A 15,849-nucleotide genomic window follows, 5' to 3' on the forward strand; every position below is an offset into this window, starting at 1 on the left:
CAATGTGAATCCAATCAAAACTTACTTATCTCCACAATCCCACTAACGTGCCTCTGCTACCTTTTTCAGGGGAAATGCCAAAAGTTGAACGAAGCACAGAATTAGAACTGGTGGTGATGGTCCTTGGTGGGTGGGCTGTGCTATGTCAGTGGGCAGGAGGGGACATGCACTTGTGCTGCCCTAACCCACAGTGTAACTGCCTGGTGGGTGCAGAGCCAACAGGAGCCTGCTTGCCCTCTGCCCAACACTGTTCTTAACGATGTCTTTTAAAAGACCAACTTTAAAGAGTTTAATTTTTATTGTAACCGTACAAAATAAATGGAATAAAAGGAATGTTTTAAACTCTTTAGGGTTATTTGGTATGTTGTATCAGGTGTGCAGCATATCTGCCACTGTTTGTTTGCCCTTGCTGATGCAGCCACAGGTGGAAAGGTGCTTTCTCTGTGCATTGTTTCCGAGGTCTTGCTATGCACCAGACACGATGAATGCATTTATGGGAAATTGAAGTCTGTTAGCCTAATCCCGCATTGTTCTCTCCATGAGCAGATATCCTTGACTTCAGTATAGCCCTGTGTTTGGGCAGAACCATGCCCAAGGCTCAGAGAGAGAGAGATCAGATTTTAAGAGAGAAAATATTAGGGTTTTTCAGGACACTGTAAATTTGCATCCTTCTTTTTTTTCATGGTGAACACTTACAGTCTGGCTTTGACACGCAACTTTGTGGGATGCAGCACAACAGAAACCAGAAGTTCTTGTTTGCTATTAGCAGAGCAGTACATATATGTATTTTATTGATGTGGATCTGGGTCATTGTCTTGTTTGTACAATTTAGAATGGTTCCTGTTAGTATATCCCCAAACTTATTTGTTTACATGTTTTTCTTCCCTAGCAGCCTGTCACCAATTAACTGGCCGTACAGTCTGGCCTCCCTTCTGCCCTCTTGTCCCTTGAAGCCACTTTATCGTGGATGCTCCTTTGTAGTGAAGATCTGAAATCTGGAACTGCACTTACTGCAGCACAGACCACCTCTCTGTGTACATCAGATGTACAGGATTGATTTTGCTTTCATATTCTGCATGCCTAAGTATTTTTATATACAAAAGCTGGTCTTGACTGCCGTTATATTTGAACATTATGCTTCAGTTTGACCTCATTATACATGAGCCATTCTACTTCCATTCTAGATGATGTGTGAAGCTTTGCTTGTTTCAATTGAGAAACTTTTAGAGTAAATGAATACTTATCTATATTTGGTATTCTTTAAAGAAAGTGGGAACCCCATGCATGCATCTAATGGTGGAGTCCATGGAGAAAGTTCCATGGAGGATCATTTTTAAAATGCTGCCATATCGTGGCTTTCTCACATTCATGAATGCTGGCTAAATATTTTCATGGTCTGCAGCTGGCCTACCCTCTGCTTTTTAGCTTGTGATTTTAGACACTGCCATATCTCCCTTATTGGTTTTTAGGAATGTAGCTGGCTTTGCTGCCAGTTCTCTGTTGTGAGCAGATAACTCAGCAAAGTCTGCTGTCCTGGACCATTTTGGAATGGTGGCTTCTTGTACTGATATTTAGATGCTGCTAAAGTTACTAATAACAATTTAATGTATATTATGTCTTATATGCCATAATGTGGTAATTGATGTTTTGGTTAACAGGCAAAGCCTCATAATAACCATGTGTTTTAAAAAAAAAAAAAAAAGGTTGGATTTTACCAGCTGAAATGAAGAGAACAGTAACAATAATGTTTGATATAATATGTATTGGGATGTGACTTAATGTTCTTCCAGACTTTAATACGTTCCACATACAAAAAAGTAGTGCCTTAGGTTTAGTGGAGGGGTAAGCTATATTTTTACCATATTTTATATTTTAAGTCCTAACATTTCTAACATTACTCAGAAATGTTTGTTTTAAGGTGATGAAATCAGTTGGATGAGGGGAAGAGGAACTTAAAAGTTAGAAATTAGAAAAGGTGTTGTGATTTGGTGGTGTCCATGGGCAAACCACCCCAGTGCAGGGTGACCTGCTGAGCGTGTACAGGTGGCACAGGGAGGGAGACCGAGCCTTGAAATGCTCTCAGTTAAATCTGGATTTAGGTAACTTTAAATTATAAGAGCACTTGTGTCAGCACATTCCATAGAGATGAATTAGAAATCGTTTCTGTTTAATTTCCAGGGTTATTTCTCCCCTCTCCTTCTTTATGTCACACTTGGGGAGCACATTGCTCAGTTGACCTTTTAACAACATCTGAATTTCCCAATACTTTGGCACCTTTATGTGCTAGGGGCCTGATCCTCTGCAGCACAGAGACGGCAGGGCAAAGTCCCCTCATCACTAAAGCGCTGTCAGGAGTGTGCAGAAGGACGTGGGCCTGGTGGCGTCTGTCTGCAGCAGAGTGAATTGTCCCAGTTGTCTGACACTAACCAGTTCACCTTCCCACACAACCTGTGTCCCTGCCCTGTCAAAACACTGTTCCCTCCTGTTGGAAATACTCTGTGTTTGTTGTACGGGTGATATTTTTAATGGACTCGCTAAAATGCATGAATAACAGAAGGAAAGCTCTTACAATCTCTTAACTGCTGTGTATTTTCATCTTTTCTTCTCCCCACACCACCTCACCTGTGTTCACCTTCCTTTGTTTGTGTTATGTCTATTTTAGATTGTAAGCTCCTCAAGGCAGGGAACTGATGCTTCTCAACTGTCTGTAAAGCACCTTTTACAACTGTGGTGCTCTTTGAAATATCAAAAAATAATAAATATTAGAATCTATTCCCAATGAGTTAAAAGTTTTATTTGTTTTTAATGTTTTAGCAACAGCAGGGGCAGCAGGCCCATATGACTCAGGAAGGTGCTTAGGGGACTGGGGGTGACAATGTAAGAACCTGTGTGTTGACGGCGAGCAGGGTTCTGTCTGCTGTCCCCCAGTGTTTGACTGCTCCTGTGGACTGCTGTTGCCAGTGTAACCTGTACAACCATCCTTCATTGCTTTCTCTCTCTGTTGTCTTTGATAGCAGCGTTCCCCTTATCAATTCCCTCATCACCACTCCCGTCTGATCTCCTCTCCGAGCAACTTTGAGCACATCTACCACATGACCGTTAATTCAGCTGAAAAATTCCTCTCTTACGATTCCATAAACCCTGCATTTTCCCCGCCTCCACGCTCTGTCCTCGGTACTCCAGACTTTATGACTCTGAGGGTATGAACGGCTGAGTCAGGTGTTCACTCTACTAACACTGTGTGGTTTTCCTTTTGCCTGGCTATTAACATGGGAGAAAACCCCTTGTAAGCTGTTCCTTCACCCCTTAACTTTCTTTTGTCCCAGACAATTTACTTTCTGCAATCAGCTGTGGTCTTCCCACAGCTCTGACATGCCAAGAAAAAAATATTTCATGGCTTTAGAAAAAAGAAAAGTGTATAACAACTGGGCTGAACCTTTTGCTATGAAAATACCATTTTTAATCACCAGGAAGGATGTTGGCATTTTGAAATGATAAGTTCTCTGTTCCACATTGTTCGTCCTCCAGCAGTCAGTAGCAGGATGCTGCATACCAGGTTGAATTAGGTAAAGGTTCTGGATCTGTCTTTGTTGGACCAAACGTTCAAACTGATTGTTTATGATTAATTCATGTGGAATACAAGAATTTTTACACAATACTGTACACAGATTGAGAGAGACAGACAGGTCATGCCTCAGACAGTTTCTAGGTTAAAGTAAATAAGTGAAATTAGAACATGTACAAACAAGATAAAAATTAAAGATGATGGCAACTCGCTGATGTAGATCCTCTAAATCCTGGTAGTTTCAGGCAGTGGCTGAGGTAGGATACTGTTCTGTAGATATCCTTCCAGTTGGAATGGAAACTGGAGGAGTGGAAGTGGTCTTTTCTTTTTTCATGTGTTGTGCATCCTGGTGTGACAGCATGGGGGTCACTACATCCTATAGAGATACAAACCAAGCTAAAACAGGCACACAAGTACCTGCTGCGCATCATGATTGTGTACTGTGCTGTGGCCTGCAGTTCTGCTTGGGACAGATTCACAGATAAATCAGGAATAATCTGTGAGGTAGATGTATGTGATGGTGGTTGGTTGCTCAGGGTTTGTGTGGGTTTGAGCCATGTCCATTGCTGTAATGGAAACATGGCTCCTGGCTTCTGTGGCCTTTGGACATCCCTCAGACATGCATGGCAAACCTTCACTGCCAGGCTGCTTTGAGTGCCTTTGGGCTGCTGTGCCAGATCCCTGTTGCTGGGAAGGTTTTGGAAACATACCTGCATACAGGACTAGGCAGAATTTAAAAATACAGGAGAAAATTAAGTCTCTTCCCTATGGCTCCAAAACCAATTGGCACAGCTAAGCTTTGACTGGTTAAGTGCATGGTCATGTGTCACTGCTGTGAGGGCCCAGTTGTCACAACCATCAATATTCAGAAATGATGTTGCAGCGTTTTAGAAAGCATGCTCTGTGAGGACAGGTCTGCATCCATCCTGGTTCTTCTGGTAGGAGGAGAGGTGCAGATACACAAGAGGAATGCTCTGTTGAAATGCAAAACAAAAAATATTGTTAAGCTGAATTGAAAGCTGTTTCTCTCCTAGAGGGTCATTATAGGGTCACTGAAGCTGTATTTCAGTTCTGGTTTTAGCAGGATTTTTTTAATCCAACTGTACTGTAAAATTTTCTGTGTTTAATATGCAGTGATGTATCACCGGACTGTGACCCTCCCTCTACCTCCCCTTTCTCATGTGAGTAGTCCCCCTGAGATCAGTAAGGAGTGGTCCCTCATGTTTCAGATGGTAACTCTCAATTTTTCCTTTAGGAGCATCCTTCATCCTAATGTTACAGCCTACTAGCATAATTTGGAGGGAAAAAAGTGAAGTGGGCAACCCAGTGTCAATGTCCTGTCCCTGTTAGCTCTGTACAGCACTAGAGGTTTAGTCTTGTATGAAGAGAAGCATTTGCTTTGTGGCTTGAGGGTAGAGATGCCATAAGCTGTATGGAAAGCAAGGCTGTGAGTTTGGATTCATGTCTCCCTTTGTGTTTGGAGATTTTAGTGCAAGAATGATACCATAGTCCCAGGTACAGATGGGATATTGGAACCAGAATAGCATGGAATCCACAGGGGAGTTGAAAAATGACCTGTTAAAATAGGCTTTTAGATTCTGTCATGTTGTTTCATGGGAGAATTAAAAACTGAGGTTTATAATGTAATGAACAGAACACTACTTTAAAACAAAAAGAAACCCCAAAACAACAAGCAGCATGATGGACAGAGGAACAGAGGCATGGAAGTTCCTGTCAGTGTTGTACCTGTTCAGTCAGACCCGATAGGAACGTCCTCACCCCACTGCCAGGGAAGGCAGCTGGAGAGCAGCTGGTATGGGAGAAGGAGCAGAGGCTGTGTAACACTGCAGAGCTGTGAGCATAGCAGTGACTGCCCTATCACAACCCACAGCTCCATTCTCTGACTGGAATGGAAGGCACTGAACTGATATGGGCCTTTCACCCTATTTTACAGTCACTCACTTTGCTCGGCAGCAGCTTCTCTGCTGCTGCTTTTTTTCCCCTCTTCTCTCACCTTTCTCTGTTTGGTTCAGCACTGGGGATGGATTTTCCTGCTAGGATTTGAATTTTTGCTCTAAATGAGGGGTTTTTGTCTCTCTAAGTAAAGCAAGCTCAGGTTTCCTTTTGTTTTCTGTGTTTTTAACTTGCTGCATTGTGCTGCTTTATAACTACCGCTAATAACCGCCGTTTATTTTCCTTTGAATCCCCTTTCTGCATCATGTGCATATCACTTCCAGGAGGTTTGGTCCAAAATGCCAGCATCTCTGGCATGTGCTTATTTTATTTTTGGAACAAAGAGCAATGAAAGATTTGCTTTGTGGAGAAACATTCTACGAGGAATTACATGGACGTTGCAAACTGGGGTCATGAAAAATAATCACCATTAGAATATGCTATTAAAACAAATTAGTCTCTTTTATGGACCCACCCATTCCCTCCTTCCCTGATGCCTGTGTGTTGTCTGCTCAGTCACTCTGAAGGAGGTTAATCACCTTATCACTAAACATAATCGTTCTCTTTGCAAAACGAGCCATTGTAGGTTTATACAAGTACAAAAGTCCAGCCTTGCAACCTCAGGTACTAACCCCAGTGCACATGTTCGCATGGTGCTGCACTTGGCTTTCCTTTCTTTCTCAAAACACAGCAGTAACTTATTCCTTAGCCCATCAGTTCCTTTGATTATCGTCAGGGGAGCGAATCTCCATGGTTTAGGTACAGCCAGGATGCTTATACTCTGTATCTCACATTGTTTATTGCATGTGAAGGACACAGGAGCAGAAAACACAGTGTTTTGTGCTACAAAGCAGGTTGGTTGTTCACATTTAAAAACAAAAAAAGAAGGGGGGGAAGGTAAGTGAGAGACAGCAATATAACTACACAAATGATTTAAGAGGCTTTTTAAAGTCTTCAGGTATAAATCCTTACAAGTGCAGCAATGGATGAGGGGAGAATTGAACAGGGCTTTTTCATTGGTGAGGTCTCTGATTCTCTTTTGCTAGTGTTGGAGAGAGATCTGGGAACAGAAGGAGAGATTTTAATTCTTACTTGTTGCATGTTAAAAATCATCCATTTCTGGCCCACTGGGAGAATGAGAATCCAAGATAACTGTAAAATCAAAGGGGTCTGTTAGAGCAATTACTATAAGGATCATTGTAAGACTGGATTTGGCAGCAGGTTGGTAATAATTATGTGATAAAGATTGAACTGTATAAAATCTGTTCCTTACAAAGCTTCTATTTAGTTATCCATTTTAAAATACATGAGTAGTACCTAAGGGTCTCTGAGAATACTCTTGTGGGGGTGGAATCTTTGTTCTGATCTGAAATTTTCATAACACCCTAGTTTAAAAAAGCATTGCAATTGCAACTGTTGTTTTAAGTGTGGCTGCTTCCTCTCAGAGTGTGTGGGGGAAATAAATATAAATAGGAAGAAATGAACAGTTATTGCAGGGGGGGCTGGTAAAGGGGAAATAAAGTCATGCTCAGAGTTACCTGCAGCTCTTTTCACATTGTGCATCTGTGAGGATTCCTTGAACCTAATTCTAGTTAATTGTAATGACTTAATAGTGCAAGTGATGCTAGCAGCAGGATGAAGTCTCATATTTAGCCAGAGCTAAAATGATGCACATAGGCAAGTCACTCTGGGCTAAGAAGTCAAGTCATATACAGAGAGATGGGCTAAATAGTCTGATAAGTCTTCTCCCCTAAGGTCAACTGTAAGTTAACAGAAGCAGAATCTCCCAGAACTCACTTCAAAGTACTCTTTTCTCTTCTCGTAAAGACAACTTATGTTTAAGGAACTACCATATCCAAGTTGGGAGATTGTGGTTTATCTCTTCCCTCAGTAAAGGGAAGTAATTTACTAATTTACAAAATCACACTGGAGGGAAAACAAGAGCGATAATCAAAACATGTAGACAAACAGTGGGATCTGCTCTGGCCATCCTCTTTGAACAGGCTGAAAGCAGGAGGCTGATTCTCACTTTGGCTGAACTGGTGTAGGTTTGGAGGGATGCTGTTAGCACCTTTGGAATTACATAAGTAACTGCTATACAGATCAATCCACTTTCTGTAAGCACTAGGGATTAACCTGGTTATTGTATAAAGTTACACAATCATGACACAAATGGTGGCATCAAAGAGAGAAATTTTATTTTGTTTCCTTGGAAGCTTGTGTTCAGAAAGAAAGCATTATGCAATAAAACTTGAATATATCTGTAGCAGCTTAATTAGGCTTGCAAACCATCCTTTCAAGGAAATTCATGATTTATTAGACATATTCTTTCAGTTGTCTGCATATGTCCATGTAATTCAGCACTTCACTACTGCGTTGCGTGTGCTGCCAATCTCTGCACTAAACTGCAGAATATTATTTTGCAAATTTTGCTGACTTGCTGCCCAGATATTCAGCTCTGGTAAGGTTGGGGTTTTAATATGTTTTGGGGCCTGCCTTCATAGCATCCAAGGTTGGACTGACAGTCAATAAGTAAACGTGTCGTGTGTGTCTGCATTTCAGAATCTTCGGCCTCAGGAAAGCCGGACCGTGTTCAGTGGCTCCGTCAGTATCCCGTCGATCACGAAATCCCGCACGGAACCGGGGCGGTCGATGAGCGCGAGCAGCGGGTTAGCAGCACGTAAGCAAACAGAATTGTGTTGCTTTGGGGTCTGTGCACAAGTATTTTAGGGAAAGGGCTGCCTGCTTGCAGTTTGCTCCTATCTGTACTGGATAGGGATTTTCAGAAGTGACGGCTGACTGTTCTGCTGAGGGCAAGCAGAGTGTTTTAATCTTGCTTTTGAAGGAGCACACGAATAAGCAGGTAGCATTTTTGAGAGTCCCAGGTTAGTAATTTGTCAAGTTTTTAGAATTGACAGTAGAATTAAAATTACATTCTTAGCCTTGGGACTACTTTTCTCATGCTCAAGTGTTTTAAATCAGTGACAAGTTGTTCACAAGCTCTGTGGTTATCGATTTTGTTGCTGAACTCTGTAGAGCTCTTGATGCCTCTCTTGCTGCTAGTACAAAGGGAAAGCAATAGAAGACTGGCTGCTGGAATAGAAGAGTTGCATTGGATTGGAAACACCTTTCTAGTGCTGCCATGCTGTCTTTGTGTGCCACAGTCAGCACAGTGACATGGGCCGAGACCAGGCAAGGGGCTAAGTAATAGATCACGTGGAAATAGAGGCAAAGCTGGTGTCCCAACTTTTCTATCTTTTTTCCCTTCCTGTGGCACACACTGTGATCACTGCACGTTGCCAGCTGCTTGCAGCAAGCGTGTTGTGTGTCTGCTGATACAACCCACCTACGCCCTGGAAAAGAGGCCACTGAAACTAGGCTGTCACCACAGCCATTTCTACAACTGCCAGCTTTGTCAGGAACACACTGACTCTGTCTGTGCTAGGTAAAGTGTTCTAGTACTGACATGCCAAGGGAGGGACTGGAGAATCCATAGGAAAAACTGCAGCAGACAAGATAAAAGCCCACATAGCCTGCAGGCCACGAGCTGAACATCTTGGGACACACTGGAGGAAAGCAGAACTAACCAGAGAAACACCTAAACACATTTCTACTGTGTTAGGTGGGCCTCTGTGACACAGTTTGATTCCTCCATGTGTTTTAGGATCGTCTGCACAGAACGGGAGTGCTTTGCGCAGGGAATTCTCAGGAGGGAGCTACGGAGCAAAGCGTCAGCCCATGGCATCACCCTCAGACGGGTCCTTATCCTCTGGTGGCCTGGACCAAGGCAGCGATGCACCAACAAGGGACTATGAGCGAGAGGTGAGTGACAGGAGAAACTTTTAAGTGTGTTGATAAACATGAGGAAGTTAAATCCTGTCGTGGGTTTGGGAGTCATTGACAGTGAAGACATGAATTTCATGTATTTCAAGGTTTCCTCACAAAAGACTTTGGTCAAGCTGTGTCAACTCTGGTCCTAGCATTTACCATGCAGAAAAAGGCACTTCCATGCCTCCAAGGCACTTCCTGCCTGGAGATACGTGGGTAGTGAGGCTCCCGAGAATACTGGCCCAGTACAGTAACAGCTTGATAGTGACCTGTCACAGCTTGAAGTGGTGATATTCCTTCTGCCCTTCTGCAAAGATTCATAAGCTATCGTAGAAACCATTTCACAGGAGATATTTTGTAGTCAGACCTTAACAAGGTAGTGTAAGAATTGTCATATAATTTCATTTAGAGCAAGAACTGGATTTAATAATTTCTATTCTGTGCAGTTGAGACTATTGTTATGATAGGACTGAAATCCTGCCCAGTGCTAAACTCAGTCCCTCCCAAGACTGTTTTACATGGACAGGTCCAATCTGAAGTTGGCCAGCAAAACTTCCCCAACCCACCAAGAAGTGTGAAAATTAGAGATCACAGACTTTTTATGGTACTGAATATATCCTGCCAGTTGCAGCTGGAAAGCAACTGTCAGCCCAAATTCAAGCTCAGACAGAGTTGTATTCTACTGTACTCTGGAAGGTCCAACTCGAGTAACTTGATAGGATGCTTTTGATTGATATCCTGGGTGTGACATAGAAGAGTTAGCTGTGATGAGACCTGTACCACAGAGATTTCTCAGTTTAGTGCAAGAGCATCTCAGATCATAATCTGTGAAAAGGCAGGAGCTGTTGTAGCTGCACAGGCAACCTGAAGTTGCACACTCTGCTGACCAAGCAGCCCTTGGCAACACACAGACTGCCAGAATCCCAGCAGTGCTGTGTACTTATGCCTGCTGAAAGCGGAGTGATGGGCCACTTACTCTCGTGTCTCCCTGAACCAGGAAATTTTGAGAAGAAAAATCCGTCAGTATTTTTGGACACAAGCAAAATCCACAGAGGCCTATGAATCCAGCCACCTGTTGCTCAGACACCCTCAGTCACTCTCAAACTTGCTATCCTCTTACTTACTGGTGTTCTTGTGTGTCTTTGGACTGCAGGACTCTGACTCTCCAAGACACTCTACAGCATCAAACAGCTCCAACCTCAGCAGTCCTCCCAGCCCCATCTCTCCTCACAAGACCAAGAGTCTCTCCCTGGAGAGCTCTGACCACGTGAGTTGGGACTCATGAACTGCTTCAGCATTCAGATTTGACATCACATCAGCTTGCTGTCCCCATGGCTGTCCCCTTCACTTGCTCCAGTTCTCACCTTCATCATCCTAACCCTCCACATTCCCTGTCTGAAAGTGATCTGGGAGTGGGGTACAGAGGAAGGTAAAAGCTGGTCGTCTTCAGCACCGTGTGGCACTGCCTCACCCTCCCTTCCCCAGATTTGACAGCAGCAAATGAGCAGAGCTATGGTGTTGGTAAATATCAGATGCTGTAGATTTGTATTAGTATTGGTTTCATTTGTGGTTACAGCTGCTTCATTTTTAAAGACATATTTATCCCACTCCCACTTCCCAAAAGGTAGCGTAAGTAGACCAGACCAGTATCAATAAGAGAAAATTCAGAGGGATTTTGTTTTCATACAATAGCTCATTGTACTGTACAAAAGTAGCACAGAGACCCCTTCCCCTGCATGGGGAATGATCAGTATGTCAGAGGCACATAAAAGCTTTCAGCCACCACGTTTGAATGTCGATCTGATTGTCGCCAGCAAATCCTTATTGATTAAAATGATGCATATTTTACTACAGTACAGAGTTTAAATAAATACGCAGATGTTAGAGTAAAATACGTATGTATATATTCAAAGAAAAAAAAGCATTGTGTATGCAGCAGAAGATGGATGCTTATTTAAGAGAGCCTTTAATTTAAGATTTGTGTTGTCCCTGTTTTCATGCTCAGTAATATACAGACTCGGAGGCCTGGACTAAAACCTTCCGCGGGACAGAATTTCTGTTCGCGCAGCGCTCGCTGCACTGCCGGGAGAGGCCCCTGCAGTGCTTTCACAACATTTCTTTATTTCTGGCCATAGCCTAACTGAAGCTGTAATTCCTACTTTCGTGTTAGTCCCCATCCTTTGCAAAAATGACAATTGGAAGCAACCCCCTGCCCCGACAGCCAAGGGCCCCGGTCAGCCCAGCGGCTGCCCTGGTTTCATGCGTTGTTCTAGCTGTGCAGCTGGAGCCTTGCAGCATGCTACAGGAGAGGTCCTTCAGGCAGCAAGGAAGTTCAATGCAGCAGGATTCAGCAGGAAAACTGTTTCCCTGGGTCAGCCTTTGAGCAGGTTTAACTCGGAAGAGAGCAATCTTCCACATCTCCTTGACCATCCTTAAACAGAAAACTGTTGCTGTTGTTACCAAATACTAGACACTAATACACATCAGCCAAACGAGTGCCCTTAGCCCAAAGCTGGTCCTGGCTGGCTTTGCTGTCACTGTAGCAACGAAGAACCTTGAAGACTGACCTCACACTGTTCACACTGTGGTAGTCGGAGATGCCTAGTGACCCAAAACTGCCACGCTGGCAAGGTTGGTTTTCCTCTCCCTCCCTACTTGTGCTGTGGGTTTGTGCAATTTGCCGTTGTTTCTATGTGCTCACCTGCTGTTTGGTTCCAAAAGCAGGGCAGGTTGGAGGGCGGAAAGTATTGCTGTGGAAGACAGAGCCCTCTGAAGTTGCAAAAATAAATAAAAAGCTGAAGCTGGTCACGCAGTCAACAGAATAAAGTGAAAAACTGATGTACAAATGGATGGTAAGAGGAAGATGTCTCTTTAGTTAGCAGGACTGATGTGTTCTTCATTTGGGAGTGTGTTCAAATGAGCCTCTCTTCTCAGTAGTATTTGTTGCCGACTTTATACTATGACCATACTCGAACACGCAAGGGCTTTTTGTATTTAGAATACTGGGGTTTGTGGGTTTCGGAAACTTGTTATTGCTCTTATTAAGCCATTCCATATTCTTGCAGTCAGCAGTTATGTAGTGTTCTGCCCACATAGAGATGTTTGGAGTTTTCCAGTTTCTGTTTTCCCTAATAGAACTTATAGGTAAGTTCAAACCATGTACAGTAATTTCCAGGTATGATCTAAGTGTGATATAGGGAACAAGACACAGATCATCTAATCCATTTAATCATGCTGGGTCTCCTAGGTAAGATTTCTCTTCCACTCTGAATCAAGAGGTTTGTCCAAGTTTAAGCTCATTCAATGTTATTTTGGGACAGGAATTCAAGAAATTGTTGTAGAAACGATCATATCAAAAGCCTGTCTCTCTCCTTTTTGGTATTTCAGAGTAGCAAGCTGGTTGTGTTGTTTGTTTTCACTTCAAAGCTACTACTTTTGCAAGCCTGGCATTTGAAATTAAAAGCTTTAGCAAACAGCTAAGCACTTGAAAGTAATTCCTCCCAGAAAAGTTTATGTATTTCTGAGGGACAGATAGGCAGGGTGTTATTGGCATTATTAAAATTCCACATCAGCTTCTTTTTAAAGGCTGCATATTGCTTCAAGTATAGCCACTGCTTTTTCCCCACAATTCCCTTGTTTTGGTGAAGCATGTCCACACTTCTCAAAGCCTTTGCAGACTAGTTTGTATTTACTGTATGTTGTATTTAAACAATAATCTTATTTTGATGTTGAGAGAAGGCATTTAAACAGCAGTCACTGAAGACAGAGCAGCCTGCGTGACAGTCCCCTGAGAGAGGGTCACAGGATCTTTTTTTGTGGATTTTTTTTTTTGCAGTTGTGCTAAAGCTCTATCTGAAAATGGAACCCAAAGAGCCACAACACAGCAAACAATTAAATCAAGTAAACCCCAGTGTTTACTCCATTACAGTGCCTGCAATCTATTGATATCAAAACCTGACATTTTCAGGCAGAGTGTAGGTCAGCTGTGTTACAACACTAAGCTCCAGAGGATGAGAGCTCCACAGGCCTACGCTGTTTGTACACTACAATTTCTAAGCCTTGGCAGTCTCCTTTAGGATTACTGTATTTAATGATTACTTTGGTACTGTACATTTTTATACGCATCTGTCCAAAAGAGAAACAGCAACTGTTCTCTCAGTTGAAAAGCAAATGACCACATCACTTATTAGAAAAAATTGTCCTAGGACTTACATAGTTTTATATATTTGGGGACCATTTGACTACAGACTCAATTCTAAACCACACTCATCTTCTTTTTGTTGGTATGCATACTGCAGCTGAGCTTTTTTTTAAATACTCATTGGGCTAGGAAAAGTAACTTGGTCATTTGAACTGTAGGACTCTTGACTGGTATCTCCGAGACAGTTGTCTCCTGAGGTTTGATGTTTGCTCCTTTGCACTGTAGCACTGCTTCAACTTCACGGTTTGAGGGCTGCATTTTGTTCAGGGAGCTTAAAATCTCCCACTGCTACAAGACTGTAGCTCTTGTTCTCTGTGCACAGTATGTATCTAGATGATTTTTTTCCTTCTGGCTGAGACTGAAGGTGTTTGTTTGCATTTTTGACAGTGCTTAAAGAGATGGGTTGTTGGGTTTTTGCATTTTTTTTTCCTCTTTTGATGGCAACAAGGATCTGAACCCAGATTCAGGCAGCTACTAAGGATTCCAGGTTATAGAACGGAATAAGTTTGGTAAATAGTTTTCCCCTGCACGTGTGCACACACAGATATGTGGCTTCCTTCCACATTTCATAAACCCAAAAGCAGGGTTATAGTACTCTCTTCTCTCTTGCCTTTGGCCTGTAGAAGACAACTGGTGGTTTGAAAAAAACATTCCTGAGGCTGTGGTGAAGTAGTTGCTTCTTTTCCCCTCCAGTAGTTGCTGTGGCTTGTTACGAATGTGCATTTTGCCCATTTAAATGAGTTTCAAAACTGAGTCAGGAATGTTCTCTCTTTGATTTGATTCTGATAAAATTACAAGCCAGGTGTGTTATTCTCAGGTATATGGCAGAGGGAAATTAAGGGTCTTGTCATACCAAAAAAGTCCAAAAATCATAGTTTATTTATAGAAATGAAGTTTAACGGGTTCATAGCATGTGTCAGCCTTTCAAAACAGAACAGTTGAATCATTAAAACAGAAACAGATTCTGGCACCATGTTGTCTTGCATGGTCAGACCCTGAATGACAGGACAAACATGCTCTTGGGTGGAAAAAGGGTTTCTTTTCCATTTTATGAATACTGTTTAATTTTAAATGAATGCATTAAGGGTAAAATTTATTACAGTGCAAGTATCCACAGCTCCTGAGCCTCTTAGTCTGAGAATCAAAGTGGCACAGGGTAACTCCTGCTGTGGGTTCTTTTGTTAATACGAGTCAGTTCCATGGAGGGACTGGGACAACTTCCTGCACTAACACAAAATGCACTCTTCTGTGCACTTTGTGTTCACACTTTATTTGATAAACACCCCTAGAAACCGCTCTGCTGCAGGCTTTCCTATCTGAATTCCAACTCTACTTTCTCATTCCAGCTGCAGCTCAGTAAAACCTGTTTTGATTCTGCATTTAAAATTAAAGTCTCATCCACAGGGAAGAAATCCACAAACAAGCCAGTGTTGGTATTTCAGAGCAATTATACCTGCCTTTTTATGTATGACAGTTTCATATCATTTATTTTTAAAATACGTTTTTTAGGTTTTTCATTGTAATATTATTGTACAGTTTTGCATGGCATAGATGTAATCACTTTTTTGTTTTAGAGTATAAAAGCTGACAAGTGTGCGTGTGGGGGAAAGATTCTGCTTTTTGCCTCTTCTCACTCTTTTGTTTAATGCCCTCAATGTTGTAGGGGACATTGTAAGAGATTCTCTGCTACAGAACAATGATGTAGATTCTTTTGCACAGAAATATTTAAGGTGGAAAAGTCAACAATGTAAAAATGACTTACCACCAATATTTTATGTTGGTAACACACTTAATATTAACCTACTTTGATGTACTGCAATAAAACAGGGAACTGTTAGAAATGCAGATGTTTTGTCTTTTTTTCCTACCTCCCCCTGTTAAGCTTTGAGGAGGAAATGGAAAGGGGAATAATGGTGTTCTTGAAGATAAAATCAGCGTGTTGTAACACTTCTGCACAAGTGCACAGTGGGAAGAAAAGGAATATGTGAGAAAATAGATTTACCTTTAACAGTTTTCAGACAAAGTAACCAGATCCTTTTGTAAAATACAAAAGTGAAGTCACCTTATACTTTGCTATACTGAACTTGATCAACTATAGTTTTCTTGACCTTTATCTTAGGTCATCTGTGATGACCTAAAAAATAGGTAGTTTTATAATTGTAGTCAGTGTTTCTGATGTTCCTCCTTCATTTGTAGTTACACATCAAATGGTTCAGCCATCCTGGTGTTAGAGGCTGTATTCTTTCTTAGTTCTGAGCTACCAACATCAAATTGACTTCCATACATTTTTAAGTACCTGTCA

The 15,849-nt window shown here is 42.1% G+C and overlaps 1 protein-coding gene across 10 annotated transcripts in view; it reads left to right on the forward strand.

The window, feature by feature from the left end:
• Positions 1-15,388, forward strand: part of CDC42BPA (CDC42 binding protein kinase alpha) — a 186,460-nt gene extending 171,072 nt beyond the window's left edge. For 7 of the 10 annotated variants that reach the window (XM_017812837.1, XM_017812838.1, XM_017812839.1 and 4 more), the window contains 3 exons: positions 8,081-8,198; positions 9,183-9,340; positions 10,500-15,388. In XM_017812837.1, the coding sequence (XP_017668326.1) occupies positions 8,081-8,198; positions 9,183-9,340; positions 10,500-10,631 (408 nt within the window). In that variant the 3' untranslated portion in view covers positions 10,632-15,388. Of the gene's footprint in view, positions 1-889; positions 2,773-3,014; positions 3,201-8,080; positions 8,199-9,182; positions 9,341-10,499 lie in introns of those variants that run through there. The other 3 variants (XM_017812847.1, XM_017812845.1, XM_017812846.1) reach the window with 3 other exon arrangements.
• Positions 15,389-15,849: the final 461 nt, after the last annotated feature.

The sequence above is a fragment of the Lepidothrix coronata genome, unplaced genomic scaffold (genome assembly GCF_001604755.1).
Source record: "Lepidothrix coronata isolate B3197 unplaced genomic scaffold, Lepidothrix_coronata-1.0 Scaffold38, whole genome shotgun sequence".
NCBI classification, from domain to species: Eukaryota; Metazoa; Chordata; class Aves; order Passeriformes; family Pipridae; genus Lepidothrix; species Lepidothrix coronata.